The following is a 27,192-nucleotide window of genomic DNA, read 5'->3' on the forward strand; positions in this document are numbered from 1 at the left end:
TTATGATATTTCATGGAATTTTTGCGATAATGATACTCTTGGCGGTATGACAAAACACTGAATAAAAAAAGAAATATTTTAAGAATTCTCTACTGCAACAAAATTTAAATTTTATTACTGCATACGATAAAAAATACAAGAATTTTATCAGACTTGTAACAGAAGTCAATTAATGATATTAGACCTATATAATCTCTATAGTCTCTAGTAGATATATATATAATGGGAAATGAGAACAGTGTGAATTCTTTTTTTTTTTTTTTTTTTTTTCCTAAAAACAGCAAAAAAAGTAGTACCCTGATGTGATAATTAGAGGTGGGTGAAATGGCACAATATTTCAGGGTATAATATCATTCACGATATTTAAAAATGTTGGCAATATTATTGCATACGATATGATATGGCACACCCCTATTCTCTGCAATACTTCAAGACATCTGTATTACTGAAGAGGATAAAATACTCTAAATTAAAAAAATATATATGGATTTATTGGTGTCAGTTTCACACAATTTGACAACCAATATTCCTCAGTTCAGGTATATACAGTATATGACAATAATATATATGATATATTGTCATATCAGTATTTTGTCCCACCCCTAATCATTGTATAGCCTACAGTTTATTTTCAAGTTAAAAGTTCTCAAAGTATTAATGTAAATGTGTATTAATGTAATGTAACTTTTTATCATGTTTTTTTTTTTTTTTTTAAGTGAAGGCAGTGTATAAATTGAGTAGCCGCTCCCATTACAGTTGTTTATGGCGAGATTTCTTGTCTCATACAAATCAGTCATATTTTTTTTTCTGGCATCCTGTAGAGAAAATAAACTAATTAAAAACTAAAATAAACTAATCCTATTCGAATACAGCTTATGAAGTTTGGGTTATGACAACAACACACTTTGAGTTTGGACTTGTCCAGACGTTTGACAGCTGTTAGGATGAATGTCAACATGCTGGTCTGATGTTCAGCAGTACGTTGTTTGATGCATGAGAGTTAAATGCAAATTAAAAACCACAAAGAGAAACAGCGCTCCGCTTCCCGCTCCTGATATTTACTGTGTTTACCTGTAAACCAAGGTGTCACCCACGGCAACGTCTTTTACCTGCCGTAATTAATATCTTTCATGTAACGAGCCCCTCATTACTCACCCTCTAATGCTCCCTTTGTTACTGTGAAGAATGGATGGTGACCTCTCTCCGACATTTATTAAGGGGATTTAGTGAGAAGTTTTGCCGTGAGGCGATAATGAACTGGATAACCCGCCCACCGGGACTGACTGCAGAATTACACCGCGGGTGAGAGAGAGAGAGAGAGAGAGAGAGAGACAGAAAGAGAGAGATGGGGGGAGAGTTTGAAGGAAGTTGAGGAAGAGAAAGATGTAGATGTAAAAGTTTGTAAAAGTTAAAAGGACAGATATAGTAGTTTGAAGGAAGGAGAGTGTGTGTTTGAAAAAAGAGAGGGAGAGATAAACAGAGAGGGAAAGAAAGAGAAATCATGGAAAGAGAGGTAAAGATATTTTAAAATGAGGGTAAGAGAGAGAGAGAGAGAGACAGTTTGAAGGAAAAAGAAAGTGAAGGAAGAGAGCGTTTAAAGAAAGAAGAGAGTGAAGGAAGAAAAGAGAGTTTGAATGAAAGAGAGGAAGAGTTTGAATAAAGAAGAGGGAGAGTTTAAAAAAGGAGAGAGTGAAAGAGAGAAGAGGAGAGATAAAAACAAGGAGAGAGTGCTCAAGAGATTTTAAAATGAAGAAAAGAGTTTGAAGGAAGGAGAGAGTGAAGGAAGAGAGAGTTTGAAGAAAGGAGAGAGTTAAGGAAGAGAGAGAGTTTGAAGAAAGGAGAGAGTTAAGGAAGAGAGAGAGTTTGAAGAAAGGAGAGAGTTAAGGAAGAGAGAGAGTTTGAAGAAAGGAGAGAGTTAAGGAAGAGAGAGAGTTTGAAGAAAGGAGAGAGTTAAGGAAGAGAGAGAGTTTGAAGAAAGGAGAGAGTGAAGGAAGAGAGAGAGTTTGAAGAAAGAAGAGAGTTAAGGAAGAGAGAGTTTGAAGAACGGAGAGAGTTTAAAGGAAAGAGAGGGAGAAAGAGAGCTTGAAGAAAGAAGAGAGTGGAAGAAGAGAGAGTTTGAAGAAAGGAGAGAGTGAAGGAAGAGAGAGAGTTTGAAGAAAGAAGAGGGTGAAGGAAGAGAGAGTTTGAAGAAAGGAGAGAGTGAAGGAAGAGAGAGAGTTTGAAGAAAGGAGAGAGTTTAAAGGAAGGGGAGGGAGAAAGAGAGCTTAAAGTAAGGAGAGTTTGAAGGAAGAAAGAGAGTTTGAAGAAAGGAGAGAGTGAAGGAAGAGAGAGAGTGGAGGAAGAGAGAGAGTTTGAAGAAAGGAGAGAGTTTAAAGGAAGGAGAGGGAGAAAGAGAGCTTGAAGAAAGGAGAGAGTGAAGGAAGAGAGAGAGTTTGAAGAAAGGAGAGAGTGAAGGAAGAGAGAAAGTGCGAAGAAAGAGAGAAAGCGAACGAAGAGGGAAAGAGAGTTTGAAGGAAGAAAAAGGGAGAGAAAGAGTTTGAAGAAAGCATAGAAAGAAAGAGAGAAAGTTTGAAGGAGAGAGAGGGAGGGCAAGAAAGTTTGAAGAAACAGTAAGAAAGAGAGAGACAAGAATTAGAAGAAGGGAGAGAGAGAGAGAGAGTTGAGTGAGTGTGGAGATGCTAATGCGCTAAAGCTACAGGGTTTCGTGGTGCTGTGTTCAGCTCCCGCTGACCTTGGCGGAGAAGAAAAGCTGGTTTGAGTGCGTTTCTCTGTCCTCGGTCTGAGTAAGGCTCTTTTGTTGTGCCCACGTTAACTGATGAAACGGTGATGCTGCGGCCGTGCGAGCTTCCTCGTGCGCTGCGCGAGAGCGATCACGATGCGGTCTGCGAGAGGAGAGGGCATGGTGGTGCCTGAGGCTCAGGGCTTCCTGCAGAACATCACAGGCAGGGATGTGTGATTGACTTTCTCTCAGGAAGAAGGTGGAGGTATATGATGAAAGAGTACGGCGGTGGAATTAACACTGGATGGGGTGGAGTAAACATTGATACATACGATCAGTTCGGTTTAGATACGATGATGGTGTGTTTGGACAGTGTTGACGTAGGGTTTGGGTTGGGAGGTTAAATTTAGAATTTTATTGGGCAAATAAGTGAAAAAGATTCAGGAATGTCCTTTTTTCTGTCTTTGTATTACAAGTGGAGATAAGTCAAAAGTTTGGACACCATCTCATTCAATGGTTTTCCTCTTTATTTCTTTATTTAACTGATTTCTACATTGTAGATGAATAATCAAGACATGACAAAAAACAATTAAGAGACACATATGGAATTACATAGTAAACAGTGTAAAAAAGGATTTAATCCTCCACATTAATCCCCTGATCTAAACCTGATGAACTGAGATGGTGATTTGAGGTGATTTAATTGGGATGAGCTGAAAAAAAATGAGCAACTATTGTTCAGCACCTCCAGGAACTCCTTCCTTCAAGACGCTGAGAAAACTATTCCAGCTGACTCTCCCTCATGAAGACACTGAGATTAAAATTCAACCAAGAGTGTGCAGATCTGTCCTCAAAGATAAATGTAGTACTTTAGTATTTAATAAAAATCTAAAGTATAATTCTAACATATTAACACTTTTTAATTATTATTATTATTATTATTTTTTTTTTTTTTTGCTTTTTTTTTTTGGCTTTTTTTGTTGCATTTATTAGAACTCTATATTGTATTATTCTCTATATTGTGTGACCCAAAAGTCCATTCCGGAATAATAATGAATAATAATGTTGATTGAAAGACAGGGGTGTGGCTTGTTTAATTAGTTCAACACACTGCAAAAAAAATAAATCTTAGCAAGTGAAATTTTCTAAATTTAAGGCAATAAATCTTATTTTCTTCTCTGATGAGACTTTTTGTCTTACTAAGCATTGTGTGTAAGTGTTAGATTATTTTGCGTATTTTAGGGATAATTATCTTAATCATTCTTACTTAGAATTTGTACCTTATTTTAAGTAATTTTAACTCAAAATAAGCGCAATCAAGCAGCAATCAAATTATTCTGATTCTTGTGTCCAAAAACAGTGACTTTTTTGCTTGATTTAGGTGATACTTCACTCATTTTGACACTTTGCCATTGCTTTTTGTAAGAAATCTTACTAAGAAAATTTTTCTTACCCCATTGGCAGATTTTTTTTGCTTAATATACATATATTGGTCTTAATTTGCATATATTTTGTCTAGTTTTTGCCTATGTTTTGCAGTGCAGCTATATGTCAAATTAAAACTATAAATTGTTTGCTTAGCATGTGCATGTGCAGCTCTTCAGTAAAATGAACATTGTTGTTTTATTCTATAAACTACGGACATTTCTTCCCAAATTCCAAATAAAAATAGTCATTTAGTGCATTTATTTGCAGAAAATCAGAAACGGCTGAAATTACAAAAAACATGCATTCAGCTTTCAGACCTCAAATAATGCAAAGAAAACAAGTTCATATTCATTTATGTATACATTTTAAGAGTTCAGAAATCAATATTTGGTGGAATAACCCTGTTTTTTCACAGTTTAATCACAGTTTTCATGCGTTATAGGCATGTTCTCCTCCACCAGTCTTACACACTGCTTTTGGATAACTTTATGCCTTTACTCCTGGTCCAAAAAATTCAAGCAGTTCAGTTTGGTTTGATGGCTTGTGATCATCAATCTTTCTCTTGATTCCTCTTGATTATATTCCAGAGGTTTTTAATTGGGTAAAATCAAAGAAACTCATCATTTTTAAGTGTTCTCTTTTTTTTCCAGAGCTGTATATATATAAATGTTTTAAAGGTATATCATTTATCTCTTTCTTTCTCTTTCTCTTTCTCTAGCTCTCGCGCTATGTCTCTCTCTCTCTCTCTCACCCTCCCACAGGTTTGGAGCTATAGGTGCCTTAACGGGGAGCTCAGCCATTTAAAGCTCGGAGAACAAACAGGGGTTTATTTTAGACGCCTTGGGTTTGAGAACTATATATTTGCTGCTAGCTACCCCTTCTCTCTCTCTTTCTCTCTCTCTCTTTCTCTCTGTATGTCTCTCGCTCTCACTCTCACACACATGCTCTTTTTATAGATCTCGAGCCCACATCTCCCAGAGTGGGAAGGGGAGGAAGAGAGGAGGAGGGAAACGAGGGAGGGAGGGCTGCTTTTTCTGTTTTTTTTTTTTTTTCGTTCTTTCGTTCGTTCTTTCTTTGCCCGTGTGTCTAAGAGGCTGTCAGCCTTTGGCTCCTGTCGGCGAGGAACCTGTGACGTCAGTGGGCTTAATTGGGCTCCTCTTTGTGCGTAGGTACCCCGGCATGCCCCGCGCGGCTGACGCCGTCAACGCCTTGGATCAGCAGGCGCTTGCGTCCGTCCTGGCCGCGTACGGGGAGGAGCGGCGCGCCGGCAAAATCGCGGCGGCCATCGCTCGGGCACGCAGCATCCAGCCCATCGCCCGGACGCAGCAGCTGGCCAGCATCGTGGCAGGTACTAAAATACTCCCCCTGCCCTCCCCTGCACCAACATCAGCACCACCAGCACCAGCACTAACACAACCAGCACCATCGGCACACACAAACACACACACACATAAATGAATGCATCCCCTATTCCGCCATATTCTCATATTCTCACCGACGAAAAAAAGAAAAATAGAGTGGCGAGACACAGAGCGGGAGAGAGAGAGAGGGGAGAGAAAACGAGAAGAAAATATTCATCCAATTCATCCAAAAGTCCTCCCTCTGGGACCTATTTGTCCTGGAACGAGGGAGGAGGGAGAGCGAGCGAGAAATGGGGGAAGAAGGAGGAAAGAAAGAGAAACGAGTGATGATTCCATCTGTAATTCCGAAATCTCCCATCCTTCTCGTGTCCTTCTCTTTTTCTGTCCTCTATTCATTCTCTATTCATCCTCGGTTCATTCTGGCTTCCCTTATTAATAATAATAATAATAAAAAAAAAAAAAAAAAAAAAAAAAAACAGGGCAAAACAAATGAATGAATTAATGAAACAAACAAATAATAATAGAGAGAGAGAGAGAAGGAGGAAGATCGTAAGTGTAACAAAGTGAGAGAGATAGCAATGCTATAAAAATATATATTTATATTATTTTTGTCTCAAATTAATAAAAAAAATAGATTAAATTAATATTTTCAGTTATTCACATTTCCTCGTCTTTCTATAATGTGTATATATATATATATATATATATATATATGGGATTATTCAAATGTTGCTTTGGTTTCATTCTCACTCTGCCGAAGGAAAAAAGACGAAGTGAGTAAGGAAGGTAGGGAGTGAACAAGTGTGCGAGTGTGGGAGCGAGGGATTGATAGAAGAAGGGAAAAGAAGGGAAGGGAAGGAGGGATCTGGGCGGTTCGGCGGATGACGGTAGCGCAGGGCGAGCACGTGCGTCACGGCTGGAGAACAGGTGTGAGTGAGGGCAGTTGTTTCATCTCTTTTGAAGAGCCGAGCGAGTCAACACCAATGTTTATTCCAATCAATCCGGAAGGTCCCGACTCGCGCCGGGTCCCGCGGGAGCCCCGCCAGAGGCCGCCTGCTTTGCCCGTTGCCCAGGGAAGCGAGTGATGACGGGGTGGATGCAGGGAAGGAGGGAGGGAGGGAGGGAGGAGGGGAGGAAGAGGAGGAAGGATGTGGTGCGTGTTGGTTTGGTTGTAAGAATGGTCGTAGACACAGTAATGATGGGTATCAGGGGAGTTCTCTCTCTCTGACACCCCCCCCCCCCCCCCTTACACCACCCCCACCTTTCTAAAACCACGCCCTCAACCCTCTTTTGTTTCCTAATGCAGATCATCCTAATCCTACCCCCACAAGATGCCCCTGGGTTTAGGGTCCCACCTGTGTAATGCATAGCCCTGCCATTTATTTATTTATTTATTTAAATGTATATTTATTTGTTTATTTTAATGTATATGTATTTATTTATTATATTTATTTATTATATTACTGTATATTTATTTATTTATTTATTTTAATGTATATTTTAATGTATATTTATTTATTTATTTATATTGGTGTATATTGTAACAACACAAACAAATCTGAAACAAAATGCAGAAATTTAAATAATTTGACACAAACCTCAAAAAATGGGCAGGACACATTTAATTACAACTTAATATTTTGGTTGCAAACCTTTAGAAAAAATAGCTAAAATCTTTTGCAAATTGCTTTCACGGGTCTCATAATTCTCTCAAAAGCAATTTTAAAATCTCTCCACAGATGCTCAATGAGATTTAGATACAGACTCATTGCTGTCCTCTTCAGAACTCTCCAGCACTTTGCTTCCATGCATCTCCAGATGCTTTCTGAAGTATGTTTTGGGTCATCGTCATGCTGGAAGACCCATATCCTAAAACATAAACCCAGCTGCTTTATGTATGACACTGGGACCTACGTTGTGACCCAAAATCATTTGATTTAATAATCAGAAGCGAAACAACCCTAAAACATTTTTGAACCTCCATACCACACCATATTTGACTGTTTATAGATATAGATAGATACTGTGTTCTTTTCTTTTTTGGGGAAAATGTACGGGAAACAGTAGAATGATGTTCTTTACCAAAAAAAAAAAAAAAAAAAAAAAAAGCTCTATCTTTGTCTCTTTTTCTCTTATCGTTCACAAACATTTTTCATGTAGGATTTTGGGAAAATGTGCTCACAATCTGCAGTCTAGCTTTTTTATTTTCAGTTTCAGTGCCAACATTGGGGTTCTCCTTGGTCTCTTGACATAGCATTTAATTTCGTTCATAGTCGACACATAATTCAAGCTGACACTGATGCACCCTGAGCCTGCAGGACAGAGTGATTTTCTTTGTTTTTAGAACTTGATTGGGGCTCCTTATCCTCCATCTGTTCTGTTCTGCATTGCAATATACATATATATATATATATATATATATATATATATATATATATATATATATATATATATATATATATATATTTAAGTTTCTAAGTACCAAGCACAGAGTTTAAAGGGTTAAACCCCAAAATCAGCATATCCCCCACCAATCCCATAAGCACAAGCACTCAACTCAAGTGACAAGCAACAAGCACCGCCCCCTCCCTGTCCGTATATCTGTATCTGCTGCTGCTGCTGCTGCTGCTGCTCAGTGGACCAGGCCAGAGCGGAGCTGGGTCTGCGCAGGTCTAATATTCTCATCAATATGGACCCAGCTGGCGTGACAGAAGATTACACAGAGTCCCGCAGGAGCGTGGCCCCCCGTTCCCCCCCAGCTCAGCTCAGCTCTCCGTTCATCGGGCCGGCCTGCATCATAATGAGCTCCCGGCCAATGCTGGCAGCGCTCCCACCGCTCGTTCACACCCTCAGTGACACTAACCAGTTACACATGCACCACCCCCGAGCCCAGCCCACCTTCACACTTACCACACACACACACCACACCCCTCCCCGGATTATCCCTCATCTTAATCAGCAGTCCACTCAGTCCTCAACAACACAAAAACAACAGAATAACCCCAACAGCCTTTCTGAACAGAAATGTAAAAATAAATACATTAAATTACTCCTATTACCTTGTTTTATTATTCAGAAAAACTAGTTACCAATATTCAATATCTACCATATATATTGCTCAGTAGGTAGCAATTATTTAGTAAGTACTTGGTATGTGTCATGTTTTTGAACTGCCCATTAATCAGTATCAGTAAATAATCAGTAAATATCAGTAAATAATAATTAAAGTTCATCTTACATGTTATTTATTAACTTTTATACATTTATGAGTTTTATGAGTTATTTCTCATGAATTAACAATTATTCAGTACTCATTACTCAGTAAAAAGTAATCACTTCATAACTACCAATTATTTATTAAGTGCCAGTTATTTAGTGATCACTAATTACTCATTAACTTCCAATTTTGTAACTACCATTTACTTTTAATTACTCATTAAATAATTTTTTTTCAGTATCAATAAATATCAATAAAAATCTTTCAGTAATTAACAATTGTTCAGTAACTACTAATTACTCACTAAGAAGTAATCATTTCATAACTTCTAATTTATTTAATATTTATTAAAGGCCAGTTATTAATGAACACTAATTACTAATTGCCTTTCTATTTAGTAACTATTAACTAATTAGTCAGTTCCAGTTATTCAGTTACTACTAATTACACACATAAAATACCAACGATCCAGTATCTAATAATTTCTCAGTAATTAGCAATGATTCAATAACTATTAATAACTCATTAGGCTCTAATTCATTAACTTCCTGTTACTCAGCAAGTTCCAAATATTCAATTACTACTAATTACTCATTAAGTACAAATCATGCTGTATCTGTCTTTTTCAGTAAGTAGCAATTATTTAGTAACTAATAATTTCACATTAAATACCAATAATTTAGTTTCTATTTGTTTCTTAATAAGAAGCAATTAGTAACTATTAGTTACTCATTAAAAAAAACAATTATGCCATATCTATTTCATGATAGATATTTTTATAAAGTCGCAATTATTCTGTAACTACTAATTACTCAGTACTAATAATATTAAAACTACTACTTATTTGTGAAGTGGCAATTAATCAGCAAGAACTAATTGCTCATTGAAGACCAATCCTTTAGTAACTACTAGTTGCTTAGGAACTTAGGATGATTGTTTAGTAACTACAAATGATTTAATACCTACCAATAATTCAGTAACTAGCAATTAATATATTGCTATAGACAACCACGTTCCAAAGGTTTTTCCACCAATGTAAAAAAGCAGTCAAATCATTAAATCATTAAAGCGTTTATCTGCTGCTTTCAGTTCTGTGTGGAATTAAAGCCTTTTCTAACAAACCGCTGAAGAGGGCTTTTAGTGCTTTTAGTGATGTTGCAGTTATTTTTTTGTTTTAATAAGGAGATCCTGTGCTGCTGGATTGGCATGGAACTGTCCAGCAGTGCTGAAATGCTTTGGATTTCCCAAGTTTATACACTACTCTGCACTTTTCCACTTGCTCTGTGTTAAACACCCCCCCCCCCCCCCCCCTGTATGTGTGTATGTATATATACATTGTAAAACATCCTGTGATTGATCGGGCCGAGCTCAAGGCCTTTGCTTGGTGCGGTTAAAGAATCGTTTAAGCCTGTGGTTCTGTTAATATCAGCGTAGAACGCTAATCAGCAGCGTATCGATCACTGGCTGGAGTGCAGCCTTGTTGTAGCTCTGATGAAAATTGATCTTTCAGTTTCTCTTTGAGTTTCTCTGGACCCCCAGTCCCGGTCGGGGCTTTGTGACACTTCTCGGAGTCTGTGTTTGCAGAACCCACCCTCTCCAAGGCCAGTCTAACCTTTACAGTTTCGCTACAGTAAGATTATTTTCGGCCGTAGCTTGATCCTGCCTTTCCCCTGTTGCCCAGGGGTTGTCGTGATCGGTGTGGTGCAGTGGATAACACCACTGCATGCCATGAGGTACCATGTGGGAGACTGGGGTTTAATCCTTGGGCAAGACTCCTAACATCCTACATTGGCCTAACTCTGTAAAGAAATAACCTTGTAAGTCGCTTTTGATAAGATCTACAGCTGTGGTCCACATTGCAAGACTTTTTGTCTTACTAAGCATTATTTTGCCTCGTTTAGAAATTTTACTCAGTTTACTCATTCTTAGAATTGTCACCTTATTATACATTACATTTACATTTACATTTATGCCATTTAGCTGACACTTTTATCCAGAGTGAATTACAATGTTATTTCTAGTACAGAGTTGGGCCAGTGTAGGGTTAGAAGTCTTGCCCAAGGACTCCTATTAGTGCAGCACAGCATTCAGTCACCCAGAGCAGGAATTGAACCCAGTCTCCCGCATGGTAGCTCCCCACTGGCAGGTGGTGGTGTTATCCACAGCACCACACCAACCATTAATTTTAAGTTAAATTTAAGTTGAACTCAAAAGTCAGCAGTCAAGTTATTCTGATTCTTGTGTCCAAATTAAATGTGATTTTTGCTTGATTCAGGTCTTACTTTACTCATTTTGAGACTTTGCGATTGCTTTTATATGTATGTATGTAATTTTTCGTAAAAAAAAAATATATATATATGTATATATATTTATTTATTTTATTTTTTATTTTTTTTACGAAAAATTGGTGACCCCATTGGCTTAATATAAGCACAAATGTCTTAATTTACACGTATAATGCAGTGCAAACTAGTCATTGTGATAACTAGACACACTTTTCCTTTATCCAGGCTGCCAATATATATATTATATGTCCACCAGGGGTATTTAGTAGTGTTTATTGATTAGTTCAAGTGGGGGGGGCGGGTCGGGTCAGGCTTGGGCAGAATGTCCATTGGTTTTTTGGGCCCGATCTAAGCTCTAGCGAGAGAGCACTTCTCTTATTTGTCTACAGTCTGTTGTTGAAGAGGCCCGTGAGCACCATCGCTACACTGACGCTAAACCCCACATATACCCAGAAATATATATATTTTTTTCTTGCAGGCAATAAACTAATAACCTCCCTTGCTGTACACGAGCACCGCTCCGCCGAGAGTTCCCCCACCAGCCAATGGCAGTGCTTGCTTTCAAGCTTGTGACCATATTCATAATGTAGCGTGTCCCTGGATGGCTTGTTGCTTTTATAAAGGAGACTTATGAGCTAATAATGAGGTATTACTATTCACCACAATGTGCCTGAAACAGCCCCGATGCCTCGGCGATGCTCCGGCGTCTTGCTAAAGGCCCTTCCAGGACTTTTTCGAGGAAAAGCGGCATCAGTCGGAGCTGTCCAAGGATATTAGATATTAGATCCTCGGCAGGTTCTCGCCGGTCTTGCAGGCGAAGGCTAGGATCGGGTTAGATTGGACGGTAATGGTTAAATTTGAGGTAACTGCGCAAAGTAAAAGAGAAGATGGAGGGCTTTCATTTCGTCTCTCTTTTCTCCATCTCAGTCATTTTTTTTTCCTTCTTCTCTTTTCTTCCCTAGACGGAGAAGAGCAGAAATATGTAAGTTCATCCGTGAGCCACAGTCACCACAGATGACTCATCAGTTTGTTGTCATAGCGAGGGATTCAGTTCTGTGCTGAGGATACATACGCAAGCCTCCGATAGAGGAGGAGACTCGCTTCAGGTTCAGATCATTAAATCTGATAAAAAAAAAAAAAATCCCAAATTAGCTTCTTATTTTTTTTTAGATCTTGCCTCAAATAGGGATTTTGTGCGATTGCTTCTGTTTCGGGACCACATTCACTGCTAAAAATAACTCAAAAGACGTACGACAGTGAATGTCAATGAAGGGAGAGATGTTTAAATACAGATAAGGCGCTTGACTTGGGTTTATAACACTGAGAATGATCTTTAACTGGCACAGAACCTCGTCATCTTTTTACATACATGGGTTAAAGACTTAAGCAACCATTTATCAATTGCTCGATTGTCCTAAAAGTGATATTTCTGTGGCATCACTCAAAACACCTGGTTAAGGTGTTCTGGCAGCTAAATTAAAGGAGAAATCAAATTAATGAGCCCAAAGATTTGGTTTAAAACCACTGCTGTGGTCAATTAATTACAATTAATTCCTTTTCTTTTTTAGATCTTGCCTCAAATAAGAATTTTGTGCGATTGCTTCTGTTTCGGGACCACATTCACTGCTAAAAATAACTCAAAAGACGTTTGACAGTGAATGTCAATGAAGGGAGATATGTTTAAATACAGATAAGGCTCTTGACTTGGGTTTATAACACTGGGAATGATCTTAAACTGCCACAAAAACTCATCGTCTATTTCGATTTTTCTATATACCCTTCTATTGGAGGACCTATGAAACTGGGTTCAAGCCTTTTTTTAAACATACACAGGATAAGGGCTTGTAGTGATTCGGTTCTAATACATCAGCTCACAGACGCAGCCTTGTGATGATCCACATCACCCTAGGAGTGATGAGGGGAAAGAGAGAGCACCACCTACTGTACCCACCCAGAGAGAGCAAGGTCAATTGTGTTCTCTCAGGGCTCTGGCAGCTGACTGCAAGCTGCAAGACCGGGATTCAAACCAGCTCATGATCATAGTGGCAGTGTTTTTAGGACGCTGGAACACTCTTTGCCCCACTAGATCCCTTTTAACTTTTGCTGAGGATACACATGCGTTCGCAAAATGAGGAGACTTGGGTCACGTGAAGATCATTAAATCAGATGTATATAAATCTCAAAATAGCGTCCTTTAATTTTAAGTCGCTTTTTACACCATTATCCAAGCCGGCTGCGACTCCAGAAGGCAGGCTATGTGTATATATATATATATATGACATATATATATATATATGTCTGTTATTTTCATTACAATGATGGCGGCGCACAGAGCTGAAAGACAGCGTTATAGAATGTAAACACTGTTTTTTTTTTTAATTAGCTTCTTGTGCACTTTTTATTTAAGTTATTAATGTCTCGTTTTAAATATCTGGATTATAGCAAGGAGGGGAGGTGTGAATCTGCTTTGAGCCTGAATAACAGTGTAAAAAACGATTTATAGGGGCACAATATGCCTCAATACGGCTGTTGTAGTAAAATTGTGCTAAATAGCTGTATCTCAGAAAGCTGTAGGAGAGTAGAGGTGTGCTATTGTTTTTTACTACACCCAAAGTCAATTTTACACCGGATTTCTCCTTTAAATAATTATTTTTTATGTTGTCGGTTCAGTTCAGGCTCTACGTTCACGACTAAAAAGTCAAAGACATCAGTGAATGTTCTTTGGAGTACTGCCACAGATCAGTATCACTTTTAGCACAATCGATCGATGCTTCCTTAAAAGGCCATTTTGTAAACGTGATCTAGTACAAGACGCTGAAGTTTGTGCCAGTTAAAGATCTTTCACAGTATCGTAAACTCGAGCCAAGAGCCTCGTCTAGAGATCTACCTGATCTCTTTAACCGGCTGAACTAGCAGGGGATTAGCCAAAACAATGAGGCTAAAACCTGTCCAGTCAATAAGCGGTGTTTGAACAGTTACCTGCCCTATGATCTGTGAAGGAGAGTTCTATAACTGTATGCTACATGTGTAAATGTCAAATTGACACAGCTCTTGATCAGAGGCCGATTTCTCCCCGGCTCTGAACCTCTCCGCTGTACGTTTTGACGGGCTGTAATTGGAGCGATTCAGCGGCACAATTTTCAGCTCGCCTGGACACCTGGTGTCAGTGACACAGCTTCTTGTAGAAGAGAGTGTTAACCAAGGACTGCGTGGTGGAGCAGTCAGTCCGAGTAAGAGTGCTGAAGAAAGACTCGTTTCTTGTTTCTCTGTCAGTGACGGTGAAGATCAGGGCTTTCATTTCCATTTTCATTTTTCATTTCATAATATAATAAAATAAAACTCCAATTCCTGACTGGATAATCATCCATGACTATGAAGGAGCACGTAAAGAATTGATGTAGGAACTTAAAAGTGTTGTAAAACAAACCAAAAAAGGCTGGTAACTCTAATCAACTCTTAATTATCGTTTCCTGGACAGGTCCTGATGAGAGCCAGTTTCATCCTCACGTTTCTGATGGTCTTTGTGGGGACTGCGCTTTGGGATACTTAGTGACCCTTATTTGTATTCTTAAAGTAATTTCTTCTACGTGTCGCTGCATACCCTGCGTCGTAGCCTACGCGTCGCTGCATACCCTGCGTCGTAGCCTATGCGTCGCTGCATACCCTGCGTCGCTGCATACCCTGCGTCGTAGCCTATGCGTCGCTGCATACCCTGCGTCGTAGCCTACGCGTCGCTGCATACCCTGCGTCGTAGCTTACTCGTCGCTGCATACCCTGCGTCGAAGCTTACTCGTCGCTGCATACCCTGTGTCGTAGCCTACGCGTCGCTGCATACCCTGCGTCGTAGCCTACGCTTCGCTGCATACCCTGCGTCGTAGCCTACTCGTCGCTGCATACCCTGCGTTGTACCCTACGCGTCGCTGCATACCCTGCGTCGTAGCCTACGCGTCGCTGCATACCCTGCGTCGTAGCCTACGCGCCGCTGTATACCCTGCGCTGTAGCCTGCGCGTCGCTGCATACCCTGCGTTGTAGCCTATGCGTCGCTGCATACCCTGCATCGCTGCATACCCTGTGTCGTAGCCTACGTGTCGCTGCATTCCCTGCATCGATTGGTCCACCGGGCCTTGCATTACCGCCCACACATTCCCGTCTTCACAGTTTAAACTGCAGAGCGACGCACAGCCACTGATACGCGCACACAGAAGTGTAAACACGCTCTGCTGCGTAGCACTTTTTCTCAAGATTTGCGTAGGGTACGGCGTAGGTTTGCCGCAGAGATATGAATTGACCTTTACACTGAACAATCAAGATGACGCCACCGCAACACGATTCTAGCAAGACTCTCATGATTTTATCCCAAAATCGCATGAAAATCGTTCGATGTAAGGTCGGCATAACAATGAGTCATTAATTAAATTCTGTGTCAACTATTTGTTTTTTCTGTCAACGTTCACTAATTGTTGCAGCCCTAATGAGAACTTTAAAAGAGAGATAGTTAACAGAGTGTTAATAGAGTGGAGCAGTGATTGTAGTGTCTTTAGTTAAACACCACAGAAGCAGCACAGTCAGTTCCGCAATCTGATAACGCGTCTGTTCTGGCCTTTGTTAGTCCGTACTGAAGAACACAGGACTAATGATGGTCTCTGTAATGTAGCCGTGAATTTCAGACGGTGTTTCTTTCTGCCTGTAGTTCTCTGCAAGGGGCAACAGGGAATGATGAATAATAGAACAGCGCCTTCACAAAAGGAGCGGGGTCATTCAGTCCGCGGCTTCGATTAAGAATTAGCCTGCTATTCAGGGTGAAACGTGTGAGGGCAGAGCCGTATTCAGCCGTGCCCTCGCTCTTCATTATAGACGGGTGTCACACAATAATCAGCCTGACCTAAACAAGACATACGGCCAATTATCAGTTCCACCACCAAAAACCCCTCCCCTCCCACTGAACACAACCACTCAATTACACGCCCTTTACAGAGCACCACATAACACAGAGTAACACAGAGTAACACAGGCCCTGTCCGGCCGGGCTGATTCTGAGCCTTTATTTCATTAATAAAGTGATAGAAGTATTAGTATGTTAGTAAAAAAATTGAGTACATTTTCGTTGTTGTATATTTTTGCTTATATTTACATTACTTCATATTTTTATAAATTATATTGACCACAATTCCATTTATAAACCAATAAAATGAATTAATACTTTTATAAGAACTGTAATTTTGTGCATACTGTATAGATACACATTAGTGGATCAGACGCAGCAGTGCTGCTGATGTTTTTAAACACTGGGATCACTTGCTGACCTCTAATTTGTTACACACTCCTACCCACAGTCTCTCTCTGTCCTTCTCGAGTCTCTCTCTCTCTTTCTCTCTCGCTCTCTGAGTCTCTCTCTTTCTCTTGTCTTTCTCAAGCCTCTCTCTCTCTCTCTCTGTGTCTCTTTCTCTCTCTCTCTCTCTCTCTCTCTTTTTCTCTGTCTCTCTTGAGTCTCTTAGTCTCTCTGAGTCTCTCTGAACTCTCTCCAAGTTTCTCTTTTTTTCTGTCTTTCTCAAGTCCCTCTCTGAGTCTCTCTATCTGTCCCTCTTTCGGTCTGTCTCAAGTCTTATTCAAATCTCTTTCTCAGTCTCTCAAGTCTTTCTCTTAGAATTTCTCTCTCTCTCTGATTGTCTCTCTCGTTTTCTCTCTCTGTCTTTCTCAAGTCATTCTCTGGGTTGCTCTCTCGAGTGCCTCTCTCTCTCTAAGTGTCTCTTTCTCTCTCACTCAAATTTCTCTGTCTCTCTCGACTCTCTCTTTCTGATTGTCTCTCTCTTTCTCTATTAAGTCTCTCCTCTCTCAAGTGTCTCTCTCCGGTGTCTTTTTAGAGTCTCTCAAGTCTCATTCTCTCTCCATGTTTCCATGAGTCTCTTTCTCAGATTCACTCTCGAGTCTGTCTATCTGAGTCTCTCTCTCTTTCTCACATCTCTGCCTTTCTTGAATCTCTTTCTCTTAGTCTCTCTCTCTCTGAGTCTCTCTTTCTTTCTCAACTCTTTCTGTCTTTCTTAAGTCTCTCTCTCTGAGTTTCTCGCTTATCCTGTTTTTCTCTCATCTCTTTGTCTCTCTCTATTGCTCTTTCTCATCTTTCTGCTCTTTCTCAAGTCTCTTTCTGAGTTTCTCCCTTTCTCTTTTTCTCTCTCTCTTGTCTCTCTTTCGAATATCTCTCTCTCTCTGTCTTTCTCTGTCCCTCAGCTGCTTCGCCTTGTAGATAAAGTAAAATAAGAGACTGAAGCTCTGATTCTGTTGCTGCACAGTTTACAGTGTTGGACTGTTCTTGGTCCAGCAGTGACAGAGGTATCTAGAACTTTTTTGGATCCATTTTTTTTTAATAAGGTGTTGAACAGTTCTTTACCTGATTTTAGTAGTTTCTCTGCTTGATGCCTGCCAACATCTTTACCACGACCACAGGATATGTGGTCCTGAGCTCCTGAGAGCCTGAGACTCATTCTTTCACTATTGTTAGTAGAAGTAGCCTGCAGCATGACTAACTGCTGCTTTTATACAAGTGTTATCCAAGTGATTGGAACCTAAGTTGAATGATTTGTATGGGTGAGTGAATACTTTTGCCGATATAGTGCGTGTTTTCTGTGGAGATGCAAGTTTCATTAAGCGAATACGGCATGTTTTCTCATTTTGTTTTGACCCCTGAACTGTGTCAGTTTTCTGCTTGCCTGTAGAGACTAATTTAGGCAAATACAGAATGACTCAAGCACCTTTGCCAGCAGAAAGAAAACATGAACAAAGAGTTCTTTCTTCAGATAATGTGAAGCATTGAGTCACTCGTATTCAGACGTCTCTGGAAGAGTTCAGGCTGGATTGGAACCGAGAATTTTGGAGGAGCTTCTGTTGATGCCAGCTCCTCTTAATTTAGGCAAACATCACTTTTCCTGCAGTATCGTGACAGTTGCAGAAACTCCTGCGAGCGTCAGATTGATATCATACCTTACTGACATCATAACAGATCCTCGTGACTAACTTTTCTTTCTTTTTTTTTTTTTTTTGGTGCGAGGCTTGCCGAAGTTGAGCTGCTTGTTTGTTTGTTTGTTTGTTTGCGTGCGGTTGCCCACACCCTCGGCTGGTCGTATTTGTTTGTGCGGTAGCACCATCTGTTCCAGCGTGGCATTCTCTGCTCTTCTGTCTCTTACTTCTCTCTCGCGTTCGCTCTTACGTGCACATCTTCTCCCACAAGTCCTTAATTAAACCCCTCCTTTACTATATACCTCCTTTCACTCTTTCAGTCGTTCATATTCTGTCTCTCTCACTTCACACTCGTCTCTTGAATTTACTTTTCACTAATGTTCTGTCTCTCTCTCTCTTTCTCTGAGTCTCTCTCTCGGAGTCTCTCTCTCTTTGTCTCTTTCTCTCTGGTCTATGTTTTTTTTTCATCAATTTTCTTTCTCATCTCTCTCTCTCTGAGTCTTTTTCTCTCTCAAGTCTCTCTCTTGAGTCTCTCTGTCTTTCTCTGTCTTTCTTTCTCTCTTTGAGTCTCTGTCTTTCTCTCTGAGTCTCCCTGTCTCTTAGCCTCTTTCTCTCACTCTGTCTTTCTTTCCCTCTTTCTTTCTCTCTCGAGTCTCTTTGTCTCACCTGAGTCTCTCTTTCTCAAGTAGCTCTCTTTCTTGAGTCTCTCTCTGAATCTTGCTCTGTCTTCCCCTTTCTCAAGTCTTTCTCTCTCTCTGAGTCTCTCTCCTTCTCTTTGTTTCTTTCTCTTTAGTCTATCTCTCTCTTTCTCTCTCTATCGAGTCTCTCTGCCTTTCTCAAGTCTCTCTCACTCTCTCTTTCTCTCTTTCAAGGCTCTCTGAGTCTTTCTTTCTCAAGTCTCTCTTTCTGTCTTTCTTGAGTCTCTCTCTTAGTCTTTCTTTCCCACTCTCTTTTTCTCCCAAGTCTCTGAGTCTCTCTCTTAGTCTCTTTCTTTCCCTCCTTTTTTTTCTCAAGTCTCTTTGAGTCTCTTTTACTATCTGAGTCTCTCTCTTTCTCTCTCTGTCTCTCTTAAGTCGCTCAATCGCTTGCTCCATCTGTCTCCCTATCTCTACATTTCTGTCTCACTCTCATTCTTTCTCGCTCTTTCTCATTCTTCCGGTTTCTCAGAGTCTCTCTCTCTCTCTCTCTTTCTTTCGAGTCTCTCTGAGTCTTTCTTTCTCAAGTCTCTCCTTCTGTCTTTCTTGAGTCTCTCTCTGAATTCTCCCCCCCTCTCTTTTTCTCCCAAGTCTCTGAGTCTCTCTCTGAGTCTCTTTCTTTCCCTCTCTTTTTCTCTCTCTTGTCTCTCTTAAGTCGCTCTCTTGCTTACTCCCTCTGTCTCTTTATCTCTACATTTCTGTTTCACTCTCATTCTTCTCTCTCTCTCTCTCTCTCTCTCTTTCTTTCTCTCTCTTTCTCTCTCGGGGCAGGGACTTGTGGTCTTATTGATTGGCTGGTGACTCACTCTTGAGGGCAGAAGTGTGAGACTTTTGTGATGCTACACCTCTCCCCTCCTCTGCCTCTCTCGTTCTCTCTCTCTCTCTCTCTCTCCTCTGTTTTCTTCTCTCGCTCCTAAATAGAGAAGTTATTCTAACAGATTTGTTTGTGTATTGTTATCTCAGTATTGTTTTTTTTTTTTGCAGTGTTCAGTTTTTTTCCGTTCTAACTAATTGGAATCCACTGGGCCTCATTCACAGTATTTTTTTCTATAAGAATACTTTGTATTTGTTTTGGAGAAAAGTCACAAAGATTCACAATGTGTTTTTAAGTAAGGAATTGTTTGCAGCTCCGCTCTTATAATGATGGATCCCGCTGTTCTCATAAAAAAACGATGTTACTTTCTAAGAACGGTTGTTTAATGAGGCTTGTAGTTTTTACTGGGTGTGGTTAACATCGTTAACAATCCCAGTTCCTAATGAGTTTTTTTTTTCATTGGGATGAAACATAAATTTGTATTATTTTGGTTGGAGTAAAGTAACCCTAAAGTGTCACACTACAGATTCATCACTTTTCTTATACATAATTTTTTTGATGTATAACATTTTATGAAACCAAACTCATTGTTAATAAGTGGAGAATTTCTCTTTTTTGTTGTTGTTGTTGCCATTTTTGACTTTTTGGTATTAGCTAAATCTGTTCTGTACATTGTGTCCAAACTCCTTGATAAATAGACCAATAGAATTGCTCCAAAATAATTTTACATTATGGTTTACAGCCAATGAAAACCCAAAAATCAGTTTCTCAGAAACATAGAATTTTATGCTAATAAGACCGATTGGTACTTTTGGCAGTGTGCCAAGTCCTGCTGGAAAATGAAACCCTGGTGAGAATCTCCATAAAAGGTATCGGCAGAGGGAAGCTGTAAGATATGAAGTGCTGTAAGATTTTGTGGGAAAACAAAACTGCACTGACTTTAGACTTGATACTAAAACACAGTTTGGACATGTCATCTGCTGGTGTTGATCCACTGTGTTTTATTATCAAGTCTAAAGTCAGTGCAGTTTTTTCACAGAAAATCTTATAGAACTTAAAACTTTTATAGAGATGCAGATTTCATTTTCCAGCAGGACTTGGCACACTGCCCACACTGCCATAAGTACCAGTTGGTCTTATATAATAATTACATTTTCTGAGACACTGGTTTTGGGGTTTTCATTGGCTGTAAAACATAATCATCAACAATAAAAGAAATAAATGCTTAAAATAGATCAGTGTGTGTGTAATACACCTATATAATATTGGTATATAGTATATAAGTAACATTTTTGAGATGCACTAGTATATACCGTACATAGTTTTTAAAGTCATGAAAAACCTGGAAAAGTCATGAAATTTGAAAATAGCAATTTCCAGGCCTGGATAAGTTTTGGAAAAATAAAAATACCCAGAAAATTTTGGAAAAGTCATGGAAATTTAGTCTACAAATCTTTGTGTTTCAGTTTATCGATGGAGAAAATCTATTTTGAGCTAATAAACACATCAGCTCAGATTTAGATTCAGTAATTAGCCCGACACAATGAAGCTCTCAGGATCTGACACACATTTTATTATTAAAGGTCGTGTCAACATTTTTATCAGATTCATTTTAGAACCTATTATAATCAATTTTAATTATAGTTTTAGTTGGTTTTTGTTTTTATTGTCCATGTCTGCACTGATGTTTTAAAAATCATGTGGTCATAAAAATGTAAAAAAAAAGTACCTTTACTTTGTTAAAATTCTACTCAAGTAAAAGTAAAAGTATCCATCTAAAAATCTACTCGAGCAGAAGTAAAAAGTACTCAATTTAAACTGTACTTTGTGTAAAAGTTACATAGTTACTTTTAATTATTTAATGTAAAAAGTAAAACAAAAAATAAATTAAATCGTTTTTAATTAACTATTATTCCACATATTAATTTGGACCTTTTAGGCAGTATTTGTTCAGACCAGCCTATAAAACATTTTCAAGAAATACTCCCCACCACATGCTTTCTCAGGTTTGATGTGGAAGTTTTGAAAGCTGAACAGCTCTGTCCGGCGGGGCACATTTTGTATTGCATGAGGACGTTATTGCATCGGTATAGCACGCGCGAGCATCCGTGCGCCAGTGCATCCGTGCCAATTATTATTATTATTATTTAATTCAGACAATTGTTTTTTTTCCACCAGCATTTTATTTTTTACTCAGTAATTGGGAGTTTTCCAATGTAGTGAAGTAAATTACTTGTGTTGAAACGTACTTGAGTAAAAGTAAAATTACCTAGTTTAAAAACTATTTAAAAATGACAAATTACTCATAAAATCTACTCAATTACAGTAACTTGAGTAAATGTAATTCATTACTTTCCACCTCTGGTAAGGACATGTATACATGCACTATATTCTTGGCTAGAAAGTAGTTGAATGATTAGATTCAGTGCTGCTCTCTGCCTTTACTAATCATTTCTATGATGAAACAGAATCTTCTTGCCGTAGGAAACCGAACCCTCTGTTCTGATTTGATTCAGCATCTTATCGAGTTGCGGCTTCATATCAGCCCGAACAGAATCTACCCTCAAGATCAACAATCAGCAACAAACAGACGGATCTGGGAATAAACACAGTTTCCGGCGGTGGGGTGGAGGATGTGAGGGGGGGGGTTATTTTGCAATCGTAAATCGAAACGCCCACCTCACCTCCTTCTTCTGAGTGTTTTGTAGCCTGTTGCGAGGCTTTGCTATTGTTTGCAGGTGAACTGCGTACAGTACAGTGGATGCTGAGGATTTTCTGAGCTGTACTCTTCATCAGCCCGTGTGTTTACTCTCACGCTGTGTTATAATATTAATAATAAAGCATTCACAGAGTTTTCAGATATTTCTGCTGATTTGTTTGCACCATAATTTTTGCTGTATTTGTTTTTTGTGGGGTTTTTTTTTGCTTATTTATTCAGGCAGCACCCTAAGGTTCTCCATCCACTGTTTGTAATACTTGGCTTTGTGGAGTTTGGTATAAAAAATACCAAGAATAATAATTCTCGTAATATCTTAAGCTGGAATTGGTAAAAAAAAAAGGCTTTTAAACTCACACTGTGCTTCTGTTTCTCCAAAACCTGTTCAAGCCAAAATGTTTACTACCTCTGTAAAAAAAAAAAAAAAAGTCAAAAAAAGTTTTAACACATCTTCTCATTCAATGTTTGACTTTATTTCTTTGTTTAATTTATTTTCTACATTATAGGTTAATATTAGAGACATAAAAACAGTTCACCTAAATCTGATCAACTCCTTCAAGATGCTGAGAAAACCATTCCAGGTGACTCTCCCTCATGAAGACACTGAGATTAAAATACCAAGAGTGTTCAGATCTGTCCTCAAAGATAAATGTGATACTTATTTAGAAGAACCTAAAGTATAAAACATCATATTCTGGTTTGTTTTACACCCTTTGTTTATTAAGAAATTCTACATGTGTTTCTGTAGAGCTTTAATATATTTTTCAATATTACATTTACCATGTAAAAAAAAAAAAACATAAAAAAGAAACGCACTGAATGAGAAGAAGAGGTGTGTCCAAACTTTTGACTGCTACTGTATATTTAATGTAAAAGTTAACAGACTGTAGTCTGTGGATTGTTCATGAAGTGTTACCTTAAGGATTGTTTTCTAAACCATATCATTGGTAACACTGGTCAAAAGTTTATATTACTTAAAGTTTTAGTTGTTATTTAATTTAATCTCAAACTGTGGAGAAAAAAATTAAAATTAAAGATTAAGCTAAAAGCAATTCTCCTAAACCTCACTATCAGACCTAAATCACAAGATAGCACCTCACAAATTGTATTATATAAACTGATCAGTTTAAATAATGATGTCACATGACTTTAAGAATGTATGATAAACACGCTACTGTGCCTGTGTGTGGTGACTTTTTAGGACCATAATTTCTGGTGCTCTAGCCAGTGTTCCTCAACCTCAGTCACAAGATAACACCTCATAACCTACTGTATACAGGAGTGAGTGTTCCAAAGCTTCTATATTAGATAACACGTGATGACCATCTCAGAAAGTTCTGGATTTTGTGGGGTTTTATATTTTATTAAGTAAATTTTTGCTGTTTTTTTCTCTCTTTTCTTCTCCACTATCAGGAGCGTTCTCAGACTCGGCTCTGTACTCTCGGCGAGACCGCCTGCAGAGACCCTCGCACATCGCCACCAAGACCTTCCAGGCTCTGCGTGTGTTCGTGAACGACGAGCTGAACGAGTTGGTGGCCGGACTGGAAGCAGCTCAGTTGGTTCTCCGGCCCGGCGGCCGCCTCTGCGTCCTCACCTTCCACTCTCTGGAGGACCGAATCGCCAAGCGCTTCCTCCGGGGTGAGGACCTCTCCGCCCCACCCCGCAGAAACCTCCGGCAGTGGGCCCGAGACCAGCGCAGAAAGGCCGAGGAGGAGGAAGAAGAAGAGGAGGATGAAGCAGAGACTGGAAGAGTGAGCAGATACTGGACCAGCCTGGAGAAGAAAGTGGTGGTACCCAGCGAGGAGGAAGTACGGGAAAATCCTAGGGCCAGATCGGCTAAACTTAGAGTCGCCGTCAGACGCTAAAGCTAATATTTAACATACCGTATTTTACGGACTATAAGGTGCATATTATTATAAGTTACACTATCAATGAACGTCTATTTAAAAAAAAAAAAAAATTATAAATATGGCACCACCAGATTGTAAGGCGAATTTTAAGTGACAATAGTAAGGAACAAGGGTGCTGCGAAGTGTTGCGAAGTTTCCCTTCTAAAGTAAACTGTAAAAACTATAATTCTTTCAAACAAGTCAAACGAGTGCTTTATGTTAATCTACACATGTTTATCTCCTAAAAAAAAAAAGATATTTGGCAGAGTAAAGCGCTTATTTTCAGCAGCACTAGCCACGGTTAGCACCAGCGCTTAGTGCTACTAAATGCCACCCAACAGCACCATACCTAAGGAACCCTGAGTGTTCCAGTAACGCAGGGTGCTATCAGCTAGCGGTTCGTCCCACGTAGCTTATTTTAACACAGTGAATACCCAGGCTGCAGCCCAACATACTCATCTCTGAACAGCGAAAGAGAACACTAGCACTGTGGTTAGCGTATAATGCTAATGCTGCTCCAGCCTTAGTGCTGGAGAAACTTCACTGAAACTACTGTATAAAGCTGTACTTCAGCGAAACAGCTTTACTGCTCTTTACAATCTGACTGGTAAAATTCAAAGGCACACTGTTAATTTTTTTGAAAATTCAAGGATTTTATATGCACCTTTTTGTGCACCTCATGGTGCCTCTATTTTTGTCCCAATTCTTGTTAGGGCTACGTGTCCCTTCAAAAAGAGATTTTTCAGAGGCACACTTTAAACAGAGGACTGAGAATCACTGGGAAGATAGCACTGGCACAAGCGACCAAAGAAACCCACAAATTTGAGTATTTTCCTTGTTAAAATTTCAGATAACCACTATATAACCATAGTTTAATGTGTAGTTTGAATGTTTATAGCCAAAATTGCTAGTTGTTTGTCTCAGTAGCTAGCTAACTTTCCCATTACACCTTAAGTGGTGCAACAGAGGCTGCAGAATTTAAGGTGGAATGGAAACATTCAATAAATGAAGGCTAATTTCATCTCCTCACAGTCGAAATTAAGGAATGGAGAATAATAGTGATTAGTTGTTGCACCATCTGCCCCCTTTTTGTAGACATACGATAAAGCCCTGAGGCTAACCAGTTAAGCAGCAGCAGTTAGGTTGCTCAAATGTGCAATTACATGTGACTTAACAATTAAAAACTAAACTACACTGATAACAGCAACTAATAATGTGTCCCATGACTTTTGCCATGTGCCATGGAAGCTAAAGGATGCATGACCCATCCATCTAGCATCCATTCATATCATACGTCACTCACTCACAAGATAACACCTGACAACTTACACATATGAGGTATTCCCAAGCCGAGCTGTCCCCTGAGGAGTCATTCAATGATTAGTTTGATTGATTTTTTTTGTGAATGCATAAACGATTTCTTTCAAAGATTTGCGGGAAACTTTTTTTTTTTTTTTAAAGATAGAGATTGACACGGTCATGCAAAACTTTGTATGTAATTATTCACAACTTTTTGACATAACATAAATCTGGCTATTGTTTTGTTCTTGATGTATGGTCCAATAGAAATGCTCCAAAATGACTTGAACGCTTTTTTATTTAAAACTTTTTCATTCTCTTCTCCTGTAAAGCAGTTATTCTGGAGATATGAGGTTTTTGTGAGACACTTGACTGTATACTCATTTTATATGTGACTTATTCTGCTGTTTTCAAGAATGTATACATATTAATACTATATCAAATTAAATGTATTTTCTGGAAACAATAATTGATGGTGCTGTTTGTGAAATTCTAATTAATGATGCATGATAATATCAGAGTTATGTGGGAAATATCAGGTAATTAACATTGTCATTGGGGAAAATTCGATTAATATGTCAAAGCACTATTTAAATATGTATTTATTGCTCTCTGTAATGTTGTAATGTGTTATAATGTTGATTACAGTTTTAAAAATGTATAGTTTATTAATTGAATCTTTCCAGGGAATAACTATATATTCAGAGATTATATTCTGCATTTTGGTAGAAAGCAGTTCCTGTAATGCTAATCCAAGTGTGATTAGTTCTGTTTGTTTTTTACACACATCAGTATCAGTACTGGTAGATGTGTTTATGAAATAATACAGGATATTGGCATTGACTCATATTTAAATTATCTGTGCATCACTAATGCAAACTATGCTAATAAGCTTCCATTGTTTGTTACAACATAGCAAAACTGATACCTAAGTGTGTATTGTGTATGTGTCTGTGTGTGTTTGCATGTGTATATACATATATGTATATGTATATATATATATATATATATATATATATATATATATATATATATATATATATATATATATATATATATATATATATATACATATATATATATATATATATATATATATAAAGACACATCTAGTAACTTGTATTGTACGTTGTGAATGTGTCTTTTTTTATCTACAATCTATTAGTCTATTTTTGTACAAGAGTTTCCTCTGTTGTATTTCAGAGTTTCCAGCTTCAGAAACTGCAAGTTAACAGCTCCCCAGATAAGAGCACCTAAATGCTTCTTCACAGAGTATTTTGATTTGTTTAAACACTTGTAAGTTACTACATGATTCCTTATGTGTTCCTTCATAGTCTGGATCACTTCACTATTCATTTATAATGTAGGAAAAAAAAATGTGAATGAGAAGATGTGTCCAAACTTTTGACTGGTACTGTATGTCTTAAAGATGCAGCCACAGATAATGTAAATAATGCTGTTATTATAAAGTATTTCAATCAATCAAATAATTAATCTATCAACTTTAAGGGATGCCGCCGAGCATTTACAGTTTAAAAGCGATTGAAAACATATAATAAGAAATTAGAGATAATAAGGAAAAAGAAATTAAAGAAATAATTTTAAATTGACATTTAATATAGGTGAATAAAATATATACATTAACAAAACAATAAGAAATTCTTAAAAGACCATAAAAATTTGACACAAAAAGTAAAGAATTTATAATATATAAAATGAAGAAAAAGATAATAGTAAAAGAAAAGAATATAGGAACATAGAAGTCTAAATAAAAACATAAGAATAAAAAAAAACTAATTAGATAAATAAATAAATGA

General features: G+C 38.4%; 1 protein-coding gene across 1 annotated transcript in view; it reads left to right on the plus strand.

Moving 5' to 3' along the window:
- The window catches only part of mettl15 (methyltransferase like 15), a 132,499-nt gene extending 106,171 nt beyond the window's left edge, over positions 1-26,328 (plus strand). Inside the window, exons 5-6 of the mRNA XM_049470998.1 lie at positions 5,317-5,495; positions 23,601-26,328. Of these exons, the coding sequence (XP_049326955.1) occupies positions 5,317-5,495; positions 23,601-24,052 (631 nt within the window). The 3' untranslated portion in view covers positions 24,053-26,328. The remainder of the gene's footprint in view (positions 1-5,316; positions 5,496-23,600) is intronic.
- The last annotated feature ends 864 nt before the right edge of the window (positions 26,329-27,192 follow it).

Source organism: Astyanax mexicanus, chromosome 23 (genome assembly GCF_023375975.1).
Source record: "Astyanax mexicanus isolate ESR-SI-001 chromosome 23, AstMex3_surface, whole genome shotgun sequence".
NCBI classification, from domain to species: Eukaryota; Metazoa; Chordata; class Actinopteri; order Characiformes; family Acestrorhamphidae; genus Astyanax; species Astyanax mexicanus.